The sequence below is a fragment of the Neoarius graeffei genome, chromosome 4 (genome assembly GCF_027579695.1).
Source record: "Neoarius graeffei isolate fNeoGra1 chromosome 4, fNeoGra1.pri, whole genome shotgun sequence".
In the NCBI taxonomy this organism is placed as follows: domain Eukaryota; kingdom Metazoa; phylum Chordata; class Actinopteri; order Siluriformes; family Ariidae; genus Neoarius; species Neoarius graeffei.
This window is the reverse complement of record NC_083572.1, coordinates 10,687,364-10,704,649: the sequence shown is the minus strand read 5'-3', so window position 1 is coordinate 10,704,649 and position 17,286 is coordinate 10,687,364. Positions and strand designations below refer to the sequence as shown.

General features: G+C 42.1%; 1 protein-coding gene across 2 annotated transcripts in view; it reads left to right on the top strand.

The window, feature by feature from the left end:
* Positions 1–558: 558 nt before the first annotated feature.
* zgc:92360 (uncharacterized protein LOC436988 homolog) overlaps positions 559–17,286 on the top strand; it is an 88,530-nt gene continuing 71,802 nt past the window's right edge. Inside the window, exon 1 of one of the 2 annotated variants that reach the window (XM_060918814.1) lies at positions 559–914. In XM_060918814.1, the coding sequence (XP_060774797.1) occupies positions 827–914 (88 nt within the window). In that variant the 5' untranslated portion in view covers positions 559–826. The remainder of the gene's footprint in view (positions 915–17,286) is intronic. The other variant, XM_060918815.1, reaches the window with a different exon arrangement.

Below are 17,286 nucleotides of genomic sequence, written 5' to 3'. Positions count from 1 at the left end.
ACTGTTTGCGCCGCTTAACGACATCACGTGACGTCCACCCACTTCCAGCCAGCACGGTTCAGCGCGGTTGTAGTCGAAATGCAGCCCCAACAGCCCCATTGGTAGTGGAAAAGCGGCAATAGACACACCTACGGTCAATTTAGAGTCACCAGTTAACCTAACCTGCATGTCTTTGGACTGTGGGGGAAACCGGAGCACCCGGAGGAAACCCACGCGGACACGGGGAGAACATGCAAACTCCGCACAGAAAGGCCCTCGCCGGCCACGGGGCTCGAACCCAGGACCTTCTTGCTGTGAGGCGACAGCGCAAACCACTACACCACCCTAGACGAGTTCTATCTAGTTTTGTTTTTTTGCACTGGGGGAATTGTGTGTGAGTGGAAGCAGCCATGCATGCACTTGCTGCAACAGTCGCGTGAACGCGCGCGCGTGCGCTTCTCGGTTCTGCATGCGCGTTTCTGTTTCCAAGGAACAGCAAGTTCGAACACAGCCCGCGCGCGCGCTCTCTCTCTCTCTCTCTCTGCGTGCGAGTGTCACTTCCGAGTGTGTGTGAATCCCCCAGAGACCCTCCCTCTGAGGGAGGAAGAAACCCTCTCCCTGCTTCTCTTCACCTGCGCGCTGCTTTCTCACCTTTATTAACAGCTAAACTGTAAAAAAGTGATTTTTAATTATTTTATTTCCGCGTGACTCGGTGTGTTCCGGAGTCTCAGAGGCGCGCGCGCGCTGGCTCAGTTCTCTGTTCCGACTTGTCAGGACCTGTGCGCGTGCGTGTTTGCGCGCGCACTCCGAGCAAAGCGAAGCAAAGCGTCGCGAGCGCGGTAGTGTCATGGCCGTGAACGAGAGAGCCGCGCGAGCTCTGAAGGACATCATCAAGCGCCACGGCAACGGAACGTGCGCGGACTGCGGCGCTCCGGGTGAGTCAGCTTCCGGGTCGAGCCGCTTTTATTTATTTATTTAGCTTGTTTTCCGTCTTTTTTTTTTTAAAAGTGTGTGTGTGTGTGTGTGTGAGGAAGAGCTTCACCTTTTCGACACACGCACAGGTAACGTCACGTGGTCAGCTTATCAAGCTGTACTCTAATTGGAACCCTCGTTGCCAAGGTAACCCAACTGACAAAACTTGCTCGCCGAGACTGTTTAATCCCATAATATGCACTTTTGCAGCCAGTCATTAATTACAGAACAAAATAGACTCGTTTTCCCTCATACGTGGTGTTTTTTTTTTTAAATGTTTTTTCCCCAAAAAAGGATTTCTATCAAAAAATTAGTCAACGCTACTAATAAAGTCTAATTTCTACAGGATAAAAACTCTCCATGTCAGCGTTTAGTGCCCTGACCACGTGATACAAGGTAACGTCACGTGGTCAACTTATCAAGCTTTACTCTAATTGGAACCCTCGTTGCCAAGGTAACCCAACTGACAAAACTCTCTAGCCGGGACTGTTTCGCCTATTGGTGGGACATGGCGATTCATTTCCGCCAGTTCGTTCATGTCGGTCAGTCTCGTCTCATCTCATCATCTGTAGCCGCTTTATCCTGTTCTACAGGGTCGCAGGCAAGCTGGAGCCTATCCCAGCTGACTACGGGCGAAAGGCGGGGTACACCCTGGACAAGTCGCCAGGTCATCACAGGGCCGACACATAGACACAGACAACCATTCACACTCACATTCACACCTACGGTCAATTTAGAGTCACCAGTTAACCTAACCTGCATGTCTTTGGACTGTGGGGGAAACCGGAGCACCCGGAGGAAACCCACGCGGACACGGGGAGAACATGCAAACTCCGCACAGAAAGGCCCTCGCCGGCCACGGGGCTCGAACCCAGGACCTTCTTGCTGTGAGGCGACAGCGCTAACCACTACACCACCGTGCCGCCAAGACAACTTATTTTGCACAATAATATTTTTCTAAAGTCCATTTTTTGCTGACAAAAAAATATTTTTTTTTGCTTACAATTTAACTTATGTCTTAATAAACACACAAAAAGTTCAATTGTTTTGTTTTTATTGACATTCTTCAGATGTTGGACATATATACACACACACACACACACACAAATACAGTGACTTGTTTATGTACACAATTCACAGCTATGCAACAGCTGTACAGATGTATTTGGTGATACAGTAAGTGAGCTAAATTTTAACAGTGCAAACAATGCCACAAAAAGAAAAGATTCATGCCGTTGTCATGATTCGTTGTCATGCCGACCGAGGCTGTTGTGTTTCCCTTGTGGTCTCGTCACTCGTCACTTCCGGAAGGGGCAGTGCTGAAGTAAGTAGCTCGAATACGTAGCTCGATAGGGTTTACATGCACTCAGTAGCTCGGCAGAAATCGCATAATCTAGGTCGTGTAGCTCGATTCCGAGAAATCAAGTTCGGTTCAATTTCAGCCGAATTAAGGTGTATACATGGCATTTTGAACTTCGATTTCAGTCGAGCAACGGCAGAAATTCGATTCTCTCTATGTGCATGTAAACGCACTGAGTGTTTAGTGCCCTGACCACGTGACACAAGGTAATGTCACGTGGTCAACTTATCAAGCTTTACTCTAATTGGAACCCTCGTTGCCAAGGTAACCCAACTGACAAAACTCTCTAGCCGGGACTGTTTCGCCCCATAATATGCACTTTTGCAGCCAGTCATTAATTAAAGAACAAAAGAAACGAGTTTTCCCTCATATGTGTTGTTTTTTTCCCCCAAAAGGATTTCCATCAAAAATTACTCAACGCTACTAATATTTATAGTCTAACACTACGTTCAGACTGCAACCTGAAATGACCCATATCCGATTTGTTGTGAAATCCGATTTTTTTGTTAGGCCGTTCTCATTACCAATTATATGAGACTTGTATGCGATCTCCAATATGAACGGAAAACGACCCAAAAGTGTCCCGCATGCGCAAATTGACACGTAATAAGCACATCTACGTAATACGTACACAAAAAAAAGCGCACTCTTCAAGTTTAATGATGTTTTTTTGTTTGCTTAATTATCTGGTTAGTGTTTAAAGTGTGAGGTCTCGTGTGTGTTTTTGTTTCTGAACTGAAATGAAAACGTGTAGCCTGGTAACGAGGGTTGACTCCTAAATGTCTCTCTAATTTCTATATAAGTGCACTACATGTTACTAGGAAGTAATGGATTTTTAAACTCTATATAGTGCACTCGAGCTTCAGTAGGCAGTCATTTGGGATACGGCCGCTGTATTACCAAACTCTTAATTCAGGCTTAATAATTTGCACATATTTATTTCGTCATATTAATAAACTTTTCTACATTTTTATAAATATTTATTTAGATTGTTTATAGCCAGCTGAATTCTGCAACTTCTCTCAGCGCTGGCTCAAGCTGCAGAAACACCAGTGCAGTTTGCGATGGAGATGAGGCGAGACCTGGCGATGTGGTTTTTGTGGCGGTGGCGGAACTCACACAATAATCTGATTGTGGGCAGCAGACTAATGAGACCGAAGGTGTCAAATTACTGGAAATTTCCAGAACAATCTTATCTTGTAATACAGGATGGTTTAAGTTATAAATCAGTTATAGAAACTGTTTTATTTAATCAGGCTAACAGATCAACATCCAGGTCCCTACCAAATCCACCATTAGCTTGATCAATTCTATAAAAGTCTATTTAAATTCTGAAAACTGTACAAATGTTGTTGTTTTCCACCAAAGAGGCGGGATTAGCCAACGCAGAATAGTGGCGTTTGTCTCTTGTTGATGACGTGTAGGTCGCATGAATGCGACCTGTCCGGTCAGACTGCAGTCGCATGTGAAAATAACGGATATGCATCGGAATTAGGCCCACATATCCAAGCGGCCTGGGTCGCATGTGAAAAAATCGGATCTGTGTCGTTCAGATTGTCAATAACAAATCGGATACAGGTCGCATATGGGCAAAAAAATCGGATATGGGTCGTTTCAGGGTGCAGTCTGAACGTAGTCTAATTTCTACAGGATAAGAACTCAAGTCAGTGTTTCGTGCCCTGACCACGTGACGCACAGGTAATGTCACGTGGTGAGCTTATCAAGCTGTACTCTAATTGGAACCCTCGTTGCCATGGTAACCCAACTGACAAAACTTGCTAGCCGATACTGTTTAATCCCATAAAATGCACTTTTGCAGCCAGTCATTAATTACAGAACAAAATAGACTAGTTTTCCTTCATACGTGTTGTTTTTTTAAAATGTTTTTTTCCCCAAAAAAGGATTTCTATCAAAAATTAGTCAACGCTACTAATAATCATAGTCTAATTTCTACAGGATAAGAACTCTACAAGTCAGTGTTTAGTGCCCTGACTAATATTTATACATACATGTCAACCTTTGGCCAATCAAACCTGTATAACCAACCTCCAAAATCTGTATTTCCCTTATAAAATCCGTATAAGATGCAAATTAAAATAATTTACCTAAAATTTGAATGATAATTAACAGTGATATATGGGCAATTCCATGTAAATGTCAACCCCACCATGCAAAAATAAAGCAACATGTAATACATCAAAACCACTCCCAGAGATATCACCTAGGTAGGGTATTAGGCAGAAAAAGAAATTTACCAGTCAAAAATAATATTTTATATAATCCTGATAAGCGCCGCAGGTGCGAAGACGAGCGCCGCAGGCGCGAAGTCCCTCTAGGGGGGTCTGGGGGCATGCCCCCCCAGAAAATTTTTGAAATTTAGACTTCATTTCCTGCATTCTAGGACATTTTCAGGGTGAAATGGCGTGTAATTTTTGATCAGAAATATTGCATATTTTTACTTTGTATTTTTTTCAGTTTCACTCCTGAATGTATCAGATGTATGTATGGTGTCTGATTTGGTAACAAAAGTGAAAAGAAAATAAACAACAATGAATTGTATATAATCTTTTGATCTAGTTACAGTATTTAATAAAAAAAAAACCCCAACAGTATTCTATTTTACCATACCCCAATGAACCCCCCTTGTTAATCAATGTATCACACATACCTTTTCTGTCTTTTTGTGGAAAAACGAATCAGTTTTTGTCACATTCAATTTGGGGCGTTTGTTGGGATTCATCTTGATCCAGAAGAGTGAGTCAGCAAAAAAAAATGCGGTTCTCCCGCCAAGAAAGAGGAAACTACAACGCAGGGTGTTTGGCAATTTTCGACCAATCAGAATTCGCGATTTATTCAGTCCGCATGTTACAAGATTCAGTGCGGGCCAAAATGGCGGAAACGATGAAATATTCTGATTTTTCATTTCAAGTTTTCAGTATTTTTCGTATTAAACTGTGTTTCTTACGATTTGTAAATGATGGCGGAACCACACACGGACTGGCCATCGGGAGTAGCGGGAGTTTTCCCGGTGGGCCGGTGGTTCAGTGTGGGCCAGCGGAGAAAAAAAAAAAAAAAAAAAAAAAAACAGTTGCGCGCTGGCCTTTAATATGATAAGCAATGTTAACAGTTTCTTTAACAAACTGTTAACATTGCTTATCATATTAAAGGCCAGCGCGCAACTGTAATAAGCAATGTTAACAGTTTGTTAAATAAACTGTTAACATTGCTTATCATATTAAAGGCCAGCGCGCAACTGTTTTTTTTTTTTTTTTCTCCGCCGGCCCACGCTGAACCACCAGCCCACCGGGAAAACTCCCGCTACTCCCGATGGCCAGTCCGTGTGTGGGCGGAACATAACTGGATTTATCGGATGACATGTGGGAGTATTCATGTGCGAAAATTTTCGGCATTATCGTCCGTTTCAGTATCCGTCTGTGTGTGTACTTGCCCGTTGAAATCGGCAATCGCCCGTCAAATTTACGGGTGGACGGGTCTCTGCCTAATACCTTACACCTAGGCCTGTATTTTACAGATGTGAATAAGTTGAACCAATTTGTAACCAACCTAATACGTCACTGTCAGTCTTTCTTTCTTATAATGTAAAACCCAAGCTAAAATCAACTTTGATCATGTACAATTCTATATTATTGCCACAAGCCACAGAAATGTATGCGAAAATCCACAAAACAGCAAAACAATAGCCATCCTAAATATTATTTAAGAACTTTGATAGTTTTAGCTGATATTTAGAGAGTTTTTCAAAGGGTTATGGTGGTTAAATTGCTGATTTTCTAAACATATGCCATGTCTATTTCAGACGCGTCACATCCATAACGGAATTTCGTCACATCCATAACGCTGACTTTTCCTTCCGAAACTCTGCATGAAATACAAAATATTTTAACCCTTTGGTGACTGACCCCTTGAAAATGGTTCCTCCAGGAACGATGACGTTTCAGTTGTCAAGACAACGGAAAAACTAAAATACAAAAACAGAAAGATACGTCACAATGCTCTTGTGCACAAAACAAAATGCTCTTGTATTTGTATTTTAGTTTTTCCGTTGTCTTGACAACTGAAACGTCATGGTTCCTGGAGGAACCATTTTCAAGGGGTCAGTCACCAAATTAAACAAAGATTTTTTAATATTCACCTTGGACCCCTCTATCAAATGGATATCTCCATTTCGACATTAGGTTTACAATTTCACAGAGTTTGATAAAAATGTACAGTCACCCAAGAAAAGTGATACTTTTTCTGTCACATCCATAACGCATCTTTTATTGGCATTTTCTGGCATGCCCTAGATGTACTATGGGAATTGTTCTTGTTCTATCACTTCTCCAGTATGGTACAGCCTTAAAATATGCAACACCTGTTTAAATACTGGGAGACAATAAAACATGCACTGGGTCATTTGTTGCCATTTTGAGTTCAAGTGTCACGTCCATAACACTGGAATTGCTCATATCCCAGTTACTTTTTATTCAATATTAATAACAATAAACCTTCAGAATGAATACAAAGCTCCAATGTTTGACAAAAACACAAAGTGTTATCAGCGTAGTTACGAAGGAAATACTTCGTTGTTTGGAGACAGGTTTCACCGAGCGGCTATTATGCGCAAGACTTCATATTAGCCACAAAGTCAGGAAAATCTGTTTGTAAAATTACGTTATAATGACCAAATACAATGAAAAGTATTTTTCCAGTCTCACCTGTGAAAGGTAATCCCATGTGATCTCGTTTGGACGGTAAACCTGTTGGTACAGTTAAACGCAGCACATGAATGAGGCATCTTTATTCTCGGCTACTGTCTAGACGCTATACCAGAGACGGTTGAAGAATCTCCACTTTGCAACATCCAATATGGCGGCGAGGATGACGTATGATTCTACGCAGAAGGCGGCGTCTATGCTTATATGTCTGTGACTTCAAGGTTGGCGGGATTCTCGCAATGCGGTGTGCGCATGATCAAAAGTGGAACGAAGTCTCGCTACCACAAGATAACGCGCGATTTCATAAGACTCTTTACTGGCTGTCTGTGGTGTACAGTACGTTTGTAAATGCTATGCGCTCTTTTATCATCGTGGGAATTGATTATAGCTCTAAATAAATATTGAAGTTTTTTAAAAGAATCCGTATAACTTTATTTATACGCCCGTATACTATGTTTATAGAATCAAATCCGTATAAAATATGGACATTCCGTATAGGTTGACATGTATTGCCACTTTTCCACTACAAACGTGTTGAGTTGGGCTGAGTCGAGCTGAGCGGGGCTGTTGGGGTTGCATTTCGACTACAACCGCGCTGAACCGTGCTGGCTGGAAGTGGGTGGACACATTGGGTGGAGTTAGCGAAAGTGGGTGGACGTCACGTGATGTCGTTAGGCGGCGCAAACAGTGACATCAGTGACCTTTTAAGCGGTAGTCTCACGACCCGGATAGTAAACAATAAACATGGAGGACATGGAGTCGTTAGTGTTGCTGGTCTTGGTGCTGTGGCTTGTTGTCGCCGACAACGCCAACAGATACTGGCAAGAGCGTATAGATGAGGCGAGGCGCATAAGGCTTCAGAAATTCTCGTAATTCTTCTCCTTCCGGGTTTGCGGTGTTTACAGATCCCAGCGTGCTCGCGGGGCGTGTGTGGGCATGTGAGGACACTCCTCCTCACCAATCAGTGCACAGGGGAGTGTCTGCTCACGCCCCCAGCCTCACTCTGCTCGGTTTGGCTCGCTTCAGCCCCACTCCAAAACCAAAAAAAGTTTTGGGTGCTGAGTAAGGCTGAAGCGAGCTGAGTCGTGCTGCTCTGAGGTAGTCGAAACGCGAGCCGTGTCGGGCTGAAGTGAGCCGAAAAAGGGTAGTGGAAAAGGGCCATATGTTTATAGTCTAAATCCAGTAGTCTAATTTCCACTTAATAAGAACTCGACAAGTCAGTGTTTAGTGCCCTGACCACGTGACGCACAGGTAACGTCACGTGGTCAGCTTATTAAGCTGTACTCTAATTGGAACCCTCGTTGCCAAGGTAACCCAGCTGACGAAACTTGCTAGCCGAGACTGTTTAGCCCCATAGTCTGCACTTTTGCAGCCAGTCATTAATTAAAGAACAAAATAGACTAGTTTTCCTTCATACGTGTTGTTTTGAAATGTTTTTTTTTCCACAAAAAAGGATTTCCATCAAAAATTAGTCAACGCTACTAATAAAGTATGAACTATTCATAGTCTTTTAATACATAGCAGCGTTTTCCCCAGAAAAAAATTAAAGCCCTAAATTCTGGCATGATAATACACAGACAATTGAGTGCTAATGGTGTGAAAGCAAGCGGCAAAGGTGCGAAGCGAAACTAGGGGGGTGCGGGGGCATGCTCCCCTGGAAAATTTTTTGAAAATAGATGCTCTCGGGTGCATTTTCAGGGTCTCTGAGAGGTTTTAGATACATGATTATAGACCCCTTCGCATGCTTGTAAACAAACCGACCGTTGTCAGGATGCGCGCGCAGCCTGGACCCAGAAACAATGGCGCTGCCCACAGACCGGCATTATGAGCTGTCAGATTATGCCAAACAATTGTCGTTACAAGATCGAGAATGCTACATAAATCAGTTAACTCTAACAAGTGGACATCGCCTACCGGATCCGTATTTAATTAAAGAGTGGACGGACGATGTTAGTAAGTTCCCTGGTATACAATGGCCAGATATATACTCGTACCTTATTGACAAGACTTCAGTGTACACCCACGAAAAACTTCGTGCCTACAAGTCTTTAGACGCATATGATTATGTTATGTGCGGGCATGTACAACTTGATTAACAATGGGACATTCATATTCATTTTGTTTTAATCAAATTATGCCAGTGATGTGATGGCAATGTGGCTTTAGCTACAACAGCAAATACCAACACTAAACAGCAATTTGCAGGAGGTAACGGCATGAAAGGAATGATAGTGTAAAGAGTGCAGCTAAGAGAAATCAGAGCTGCGTAAAAAGCGAGAGGCAGAGAGCAGAAATGAAACTGAACGGGGCGGGAGCTAGGGTAGAGCAGTCAACGTAAGTTGGCATTTAGAGCGAGGGCACACAATTTGACCTTTCCATCCTTGCTTTAAAATTGTGATTTTCGGCATACACAAATAATGATGGCACAAAATCTGGACTGCTTGAGTCAAGCGAGACCTCTCCTACAAACAAAACTGCATGCAAAGCTAAGCTAACATGCTAACGATATTCATTACATTGTGTAACTATGACCCAGCTAATCAGACAAACGTTACCAAAGTATTTTGCTACATCAATAAACGAAGACTAGAAAGAATAAAAAAGAAAGATTTGATAAATAGCCGGATCTTACCTGTGATGAAGTGGGCGCTGCAAACCCGCGCATTTTTGATGGTGCTTTCATCCCAGTCTACACGTTTGATGGCTTGTAGTCATAGACGTCGGCGATTTTATTTTTTTGGAATGGGTGAGATCCTGCTGGAATTCTGAACCCCATCACTGCTACGATTCTGACACCCGACAACACAACAACTAGGCATTTCTGAGTCTTTTTTGGGTCCAGGCTGCGCGCGCAATTTCTGCTTACGTATGAATGACGTTTACTAGTGCTGGGTATCACCAGATACCTCACGATACGATACTATGGCGATATTTTGCCCATGATAACGATATCACGATACAGCGATTCTGCGATAACGGATATATTGCAAGAAATTTCAACCACATCACGATATGTGTCACTGAAGAAAATCAGAATTTATTGACCACTGTAAAATTACATTTCACTTACATAACTACACACTCTTGCCAGACATACGTATATTTGTCTCTATTCCACTGCTGGCAAAACCAAGAGTTGCTTCACTACAACATACAGAAAATTCCCATTTCTGTCCTAGTATTCTCAACTTTTCTGTAAGCATGGACACATCAGTGCTGCTTAACAAGCAGAATCAAATTGTTTTATGAAAACTTGCACTGCAGACTGCACATACATTTCAGTGCTAACACTAATATCAATTTGTTCTTTGTAAACTTGAGAACATATACCGGAGAACATTTAACTTGTGCTTATTTTGCAGGAACAACACACTGTCTGAAACACATTGAAAAGTGCAGTGTGCATCTTAGTCTCTTACTGCGCATGCGCAAAGCCTACTGCGCATGCGCAAAACACATGAATTAGCAAGTTCTCATACAGACTGGTTTATTATTCAAAACAAGGCATTACAAATTATTTGACTCGGCCAAAGACTCGACCAATACGCACAAAACATAAAAATCGGCAAATGCGTGAAATACTTACCGATTTTTTTATCAGCCCAGTTGATCGGTAGGACAAAAGTACTGTTGAATTTTCCTACCCTCCTGGATTTCGCGCATGCGAGCAATTCCAGCGTTATGGACGTGACACTTGAACTCAAAATGGCAACAAATGACCCAGTGCATGTTTTATTGTCTCCCAGTATTTAAACAGGTGTTGCATATTTTAAGGCTGTACCATACTGGAGAAGTGATGGAACAAGAACAATTCCCATAGTACATCTAGGGCATGCCAGAAAACGCCAATAAAAGATGCGTTATGGATGTGACAGAAAAAGTATCACTTTTCTTGGGTGACTGTACATTTTTATCAAACTCTGTGAAATTGTAAACCTAATGTCGAAATGGAGATATCCATTTGATAGAGGGGTCCAAGGTGAATATTAAAAAATCTTTTGTTTAAAATATTTTGTATTTCATGCAGAGTTTCGGAAGGAAAAGTCAGCGTTATGGATGTGACGAAATTCCGTTATGGATGTGACGCGTCTGAAATAGACATGGCATATGTTTAAAAAATCAGCAATTTAACCACCATAACCCTTTGAAAAACTCTCTAAATATCAGCTAAAACTATCAAAGTTCTTAAATAATATTTAGGATGGCTATTGTTTTGCTGTTTTGTGGATTTTAGCATACATTTCTGTGGCTTGTGGCAATAATATAGAATTGTACATGATCAAAGTTGATTTTAGCTTGGGGTTTACATTATAAGAAAGAAAGTCTGACAGTGACGTATTAGGTTGGTTACAAATTGGTTCAACTTATTCACATCTGTAAAATACAGGCCTAGGTGAGATCTCTGGGAGTGGTTTTGATGTATTACATGTTGCTTTATTTTTGCATGGTGAGGTTGACATTTACATGGAATTGCCCATGCGCAGTAGGCTTGGTAGGATAACTTTACAGAACACCGGCTCACTGTTTTTTTTTCTCCTTTCCTTTGGAATCCAAAGTGCCTCCAAACATCTGCCTTAAAGTTCGGCGGCGTCTCTAGGTTTACGTTAACAGCCATGCTTGCTTGTTTTTTTTTCCTCACTGCAACCGCCGGGGAAAAAAGAGAAGACGACAAGTGCCTTGCAGTGAGGGAGCGGCACAGCGACACCTCGCGGAGCGGAGGTGCGGAAGTCGTACTGGATTTACAACCCGTCTGAAACATGATTTATTATTTGAAAAAATATCAATATTCAAATTTTGAGTATCGATATTGAATCAGAAGACAAAGTATCGCGATATATCGCCGTATCGATATTTTTGCACACCCCTAACGTTTACTGCGAAGGGGTCTATAGGATAGATTTTACCAGTGTTTCAGTGATTTCTGACCTAAATAGTATTCATGTATACACATTTGAAATTTCACCGTAAAGTTCAACATGCAAGTTAAACTGTTTTGTTTGAGATTACTGAGGTATATGATAGATTGAAAATCTACGGGGATCCCTTAATTATCTATGATCAAGTAGTGTTGGAATAAAAACGTGCATGAAAATATGAACAGTGGTTTGCTCCATCTTACGCAATCCAACGAAGAGAATCGATCATCATCACCTCCTGTTGATCACAAAGGGATCTGAACCTAAGACCTGCCGCCTTAAAATAAGTTGCTGTATTACTATAACTGTAATGATTTAGAATGTTTTGGATGCAATTACCGTAATATATGTAGAACTAAGATACACTGAAAAGAAAAGTAAGGCAACTGCATATTATAAAGTTTAAATTTTGGCACTTTATTAAATGGACTAGATTAAGATTAAAACATATATATTTAAAGGAAAAGAAAACTTAATTTCTCCAGTTTAAGTTTGCAGAAAGATTATGTACTTTTGAACACATTTCATGAAGAGAATTTGTGGCAGATCACAGAATCCAGGGACACATGTCGGCCCGGGGGCATTTTGAGTTATTGACAGATTCAGAAAGTACAGTTTCTAAGCTTTCCAATGATGCCTTCCATGTGGAGCTCTGACAATATTTGAAGAATGTGTGGCCTTTTGAAAGTGTATACTTCTTAAAACAGGAAAGGGAGAAAATCGCCCTCAAAGTTTTCCATCTCAGCTACTCTGGGTGCAGGGCGGGCACATAATGGTGCTCATTTGCATGATATTAAGGAAAGCCCTGCCCCCTACGAGCTAGCACGATACTACTTTCATGTAAACAAAGATCACCACGTCAATTTTCCTTCCATGCAAAGTATGCCCAACACAATTATGAAGTACAAAAATAAGTCCTAAAGTATACTTTAACGTTTTGTGGTTGAAAAATTACTCACACCGTAAGAAAGAAAGATAGCACGATGATGACACAACTAACACAACACTAGTTTCATGTAAAGCCTCGGTCACAACCGGCCGTACAGTACGCGCTCCTACGGCCGGTCTACACGCAAAAAACGCAAGGAACACACGGAGAGCACGCATGAAACGCACGAGAGCGCGCGTGTGACGTGCTGATTTTCGAGCCGCAGACCGGCCGCAGAGGTTCTTTGTCATGTCAAACAAACTCTACGGGCACTTACGGTTTTTTCAGGTTGCAAGACAAACTTACGGCCGACGCGCGTCTTTCTCCGTGAACAACAAAAAAAAAAACCGCAGCGATTTGGGAAACGCCAAAAAAATCGTACGTCCGGTTGTGACCTAGGCTTAACCAAACCACAACACTCTCCGTTACATGCAAAAATAACCACACAGCCTTAGATTAATAAACTTACCCCATCAGAAAGAGAAACGGCGCCTTGCACACACCAATGCCTCCGATGGAATGTAATCCTAGAACGGTCCGTGTATCATCCGATCATTCAAGTATTCCATTAAATCTGGAAAATGAGGTTGCGGGTTTTTTTGCTAGAAATGGTTATCTCCGATGTAAATACCGTGTGTCTGTTTGTTTCGCGGTGTTTGCTCCTCTGCGCTCTGTTTAGTAACTCATTCCATAGTGAAATTACACGCCTGTATGCAGTTAAGTAGCCATGCGCTCAGCTCGTATCATACAGCTGATTCGCGGAAAAAAAAAAAAACAAAAGACTTAAATCATCATGTGAATGGCCCATATGGTAATTTACCCACACCCCCCAGCAGGCTACAGTCCGGACAAAAACGAGACAATTTGCAACAAAAACTGTATGCTTTTCCAACAAAACAATCTATTATCTGAAATACTGATTGCATTCTTCAAGATCTCAACTTGCACATGATGGAAAAAAACAAAAATCACAAATTTAAAAAAAAAATGCTACTTTTGCGATTATCTCGGATTCGTTTCGGCCGACATGTGTCCCTGGATTCGGTGAGGGGTCACATTTGTTAATAAGTGTCAAATGTAGCATAATTGCGAATAATAATGATAAGCGTATTTGGCAGTGTGATGTCACTGTGAGCCTTTAACGAAAGAATAATCCGGAGCCTTCGTTTGTGAAATGGATCCCAGTGACATCACACTGCCAAAAATGCTGATGATTATTATTTGAAATGATGCTATATTTGACACATTTGGACAACTTCACTTCTTGAGAGTGTTTATAAGCGCATAATCTTTCTGCAAACCCAAACTAATGAATTAAGTTTTCTACTCCTTTAAAGCAGATTAATTCTCCTTGGCTTTTGCTCGGCCCAATGTTGGGCAACCCTCTCATCGTCCATCTCGCTGTCATCCATGCTGATGTGGATTAATTTGTCCAGCGAGTCTTCTCCTAGCTTATTAAAATTAGTCGGCTTTGTCTGTCTGGTGGGGGACAACATCGGCAGCCAATGAGATCGCTTATAATGAATCCGAAAATTCCGGGAAGTCTGACGTTTTCTTTCGATGTTTTTATTGGATGGTTTGAACACGTGATCTTGACATAGCCAACAGATTACAGTTTGTTTACATCATACATATTACTTTGACAGAATCAACACAAACATTGGGAAAAAAGACCGCTTGTTTAACACAAATATCAATCAATATGTAAATGGATCTGTTATTTGCTCTCCTATGTATCTCGTTATTTGTGGGTAGGAAATTTAACGTATCAGTATAAATCTAAGCATGTCGGATTTTAACTAAAGCGACTAAGCGTATCGGCAGGCACAGCAAGCGTATCGGGCCCGACACGCTAAAACGTTTTGGGGAAAACCCTGCATCGGGCCAAATTACTCAATTCTGATTGGTCAGTCAAGGAGGGCTTTTTTTTTTTCCTTAACACGGGGCCATATTTCTGAAATGCTATTGGCTAGTTCGTTGCTTGGTTACGGTTACAAAAATTAGCAAATTTTGTCAACAGAATGGCTGACTCAGCAATGCCGCGTTTCACTATATTTGACAAAGAAATGATAAACCGATTGAAAGCTGCAAGCGAAAATGAAAATACCAAAAAAAAGTACGAATTTTTGGCTTTCCGTGTTTCAGAAATGGGCCGCAGAAAGACAAATAAACGACTCTCTAGTGGCATATGAATGCTGTGAGTTAGACAAGGTGCTATCGCAGTTTTATGCAGAAGTGAGGAAAGAAAATGGGGAAAAAACTGTGAACCAGACTCTCTTAAAGTAATGCAGGCAGCATTGGATCGGCATCTGAGACAATCCTGAAAGAGGGCGGCACGGTGGTGTAGTGGTTAGCGCTGTCGCCTCACAGCAAGAAGGTCCGGGTTCGAGCCCCGTGGCCGGCGAGGGCCTTTCTGTGCGGAGTTTGCATGTTCTCCCCGTGTCCGCGTGGGTTTCCTCCGGGTGCTCCGGTTTCCCCCACAGTCCAAAGACATGCAGGTTAGGTTAACTGGTGACTCTAAATTGAGCGTAGGTGTGAATGTGAGTGTGAATGGTTGTCTGTGTCTATGTGTCAGCCCTGTGATGACCTGGTGACTTGTCCAGGGTGTACCCCGCCTTTCGCCCGTAGTCAGCTGGGATAGGCTCCAGCTCGCCTGCGACCCTGTAGAACAGGATAAAGCGGCTTGAGATGATGAGATGAGATCCTGAAAGATGTAAAAATCCTGTCCAAAATCTTCATGTCGTGATGAAAGACACTTTAGAAACTGATTCAAACGTGCAAGATAGTCTTGCGCCCTGATTGGTTCAGAAAACGTGAATGACAAATGTGAACTTGAACGGCTTCCGAAGTGTGAATTTGGCCATATATATTGTAAACGAGTAAACGTATGGTTCCTCGTAAAATTAAGGATCAATTTCACTTGTGATTTCCAAGTTTTGAAATTGTCCTCGCAATTTTCAAAACTTCGAAATCACTCATGAAATTAATTCTTATTTACTCAGCCCCATACGATTACCTATACTAATTTCCACAGGATAAGAACTCGACAAGCCAGTGTTTAGTGCCCTGACCACGTGACGCACAGGTGACGTCACGTGGTCAACTTATCAAGCTGTACTCTAATTGGAACCCTCTTTGCCAAGGTAACCCAACTGACAAAACTTGCTAGCCGAGACTGTTTAGCCCCATAGTCTGCACTTTTGCAGCCAGTGATTAATTAAAGAACAAAATAAACTAGTTTTCTCTCATACGTGTTGTTTTGAAATGTTTTTTTTTTCCCCAAAAAAAGGATTTCCATCAAAAATTAGTCAACGCTACTAATAAAGTATGAACTATTCATAGTCTAAATCCAGTACAGGGGCGTAGCTGGGGGGGTCCTGGGGTGCCCATGACCCCCCCCCCCCTTTGTCGGACCATACATTTTTTTCAACAGCTGCATAAGAATATTAGAAAAACGCCCACTGTAATTTTTCTAACTTTTTTTTTTTAAACTAGATTGTTACCTCAGCCTCATTAGGGTTTCTATACCCTTGTATGGACTTCCTGTGGTTTGGGTGCGAAAACCCGATTTGTCAGAGTGTGTGCGGGAGAGGCGGATGTAAGTGCAGATATGTTAAATAATACGCAGTGCGATATGAGCAGAAAGTGCGTGAAACGCACACAACAGGCAAACTGTCCGAAACAGCAGGCAAAGTCGTAATCGAGGAAACAGGCACGAGGTCAATCGAGGCGCGGACAGAATATCAGAGGCAAAACTATACAAGATCAAAGGACGAGAAACAGGAGTGGAAAAACCAGGAGGCCAACAAGAACAGGGAGAGGAAACCAGGCTCAGTAAGGCACACGAGACGCGGCGTAATACTTCGCATCGTCCTTGCATGGGCGCGGTCCTTAAATAGTCCAAACATAGTTCATTGATTAAATACAGGTGTTCTTTGCAGAGATGCCTACTAGTACGGATTGGCCGTATTTTGTACGGAAAAGTTACGTAAATACGATGTTACGGCAAACAGTGTTATTCTGTACGGAATTATTATAAAGTCTTAAATTCCAGTGAGTTGTTTTTAAATGTCCAAGCGACTTTTTCAATCCATGCGCGATTCACGGCTAGGCTATTTATTTTTATGACAACCGCACATGCTGTGTGTGACATGCGCAGATTCCGCACATTTGTTCGCGCTATTTTCGATACGGTAGAATGGCTGTGCATTACACCCAGTCAAAAGGGCAATGGATACGTGCACTGCAAACTGTGTAGAACTGACATTAACATCACTCGTGGTGGTCGCGATGACTGCACGCGGCATGTCAACTACAAAAAAAACATATGGAGTATGCTGAAATGGCGAGTCAGGCGGAAAGTAAATCTGGGGGTATCCAGCAGTTTTTTACGAAATCTGTGGATGAAAAGAC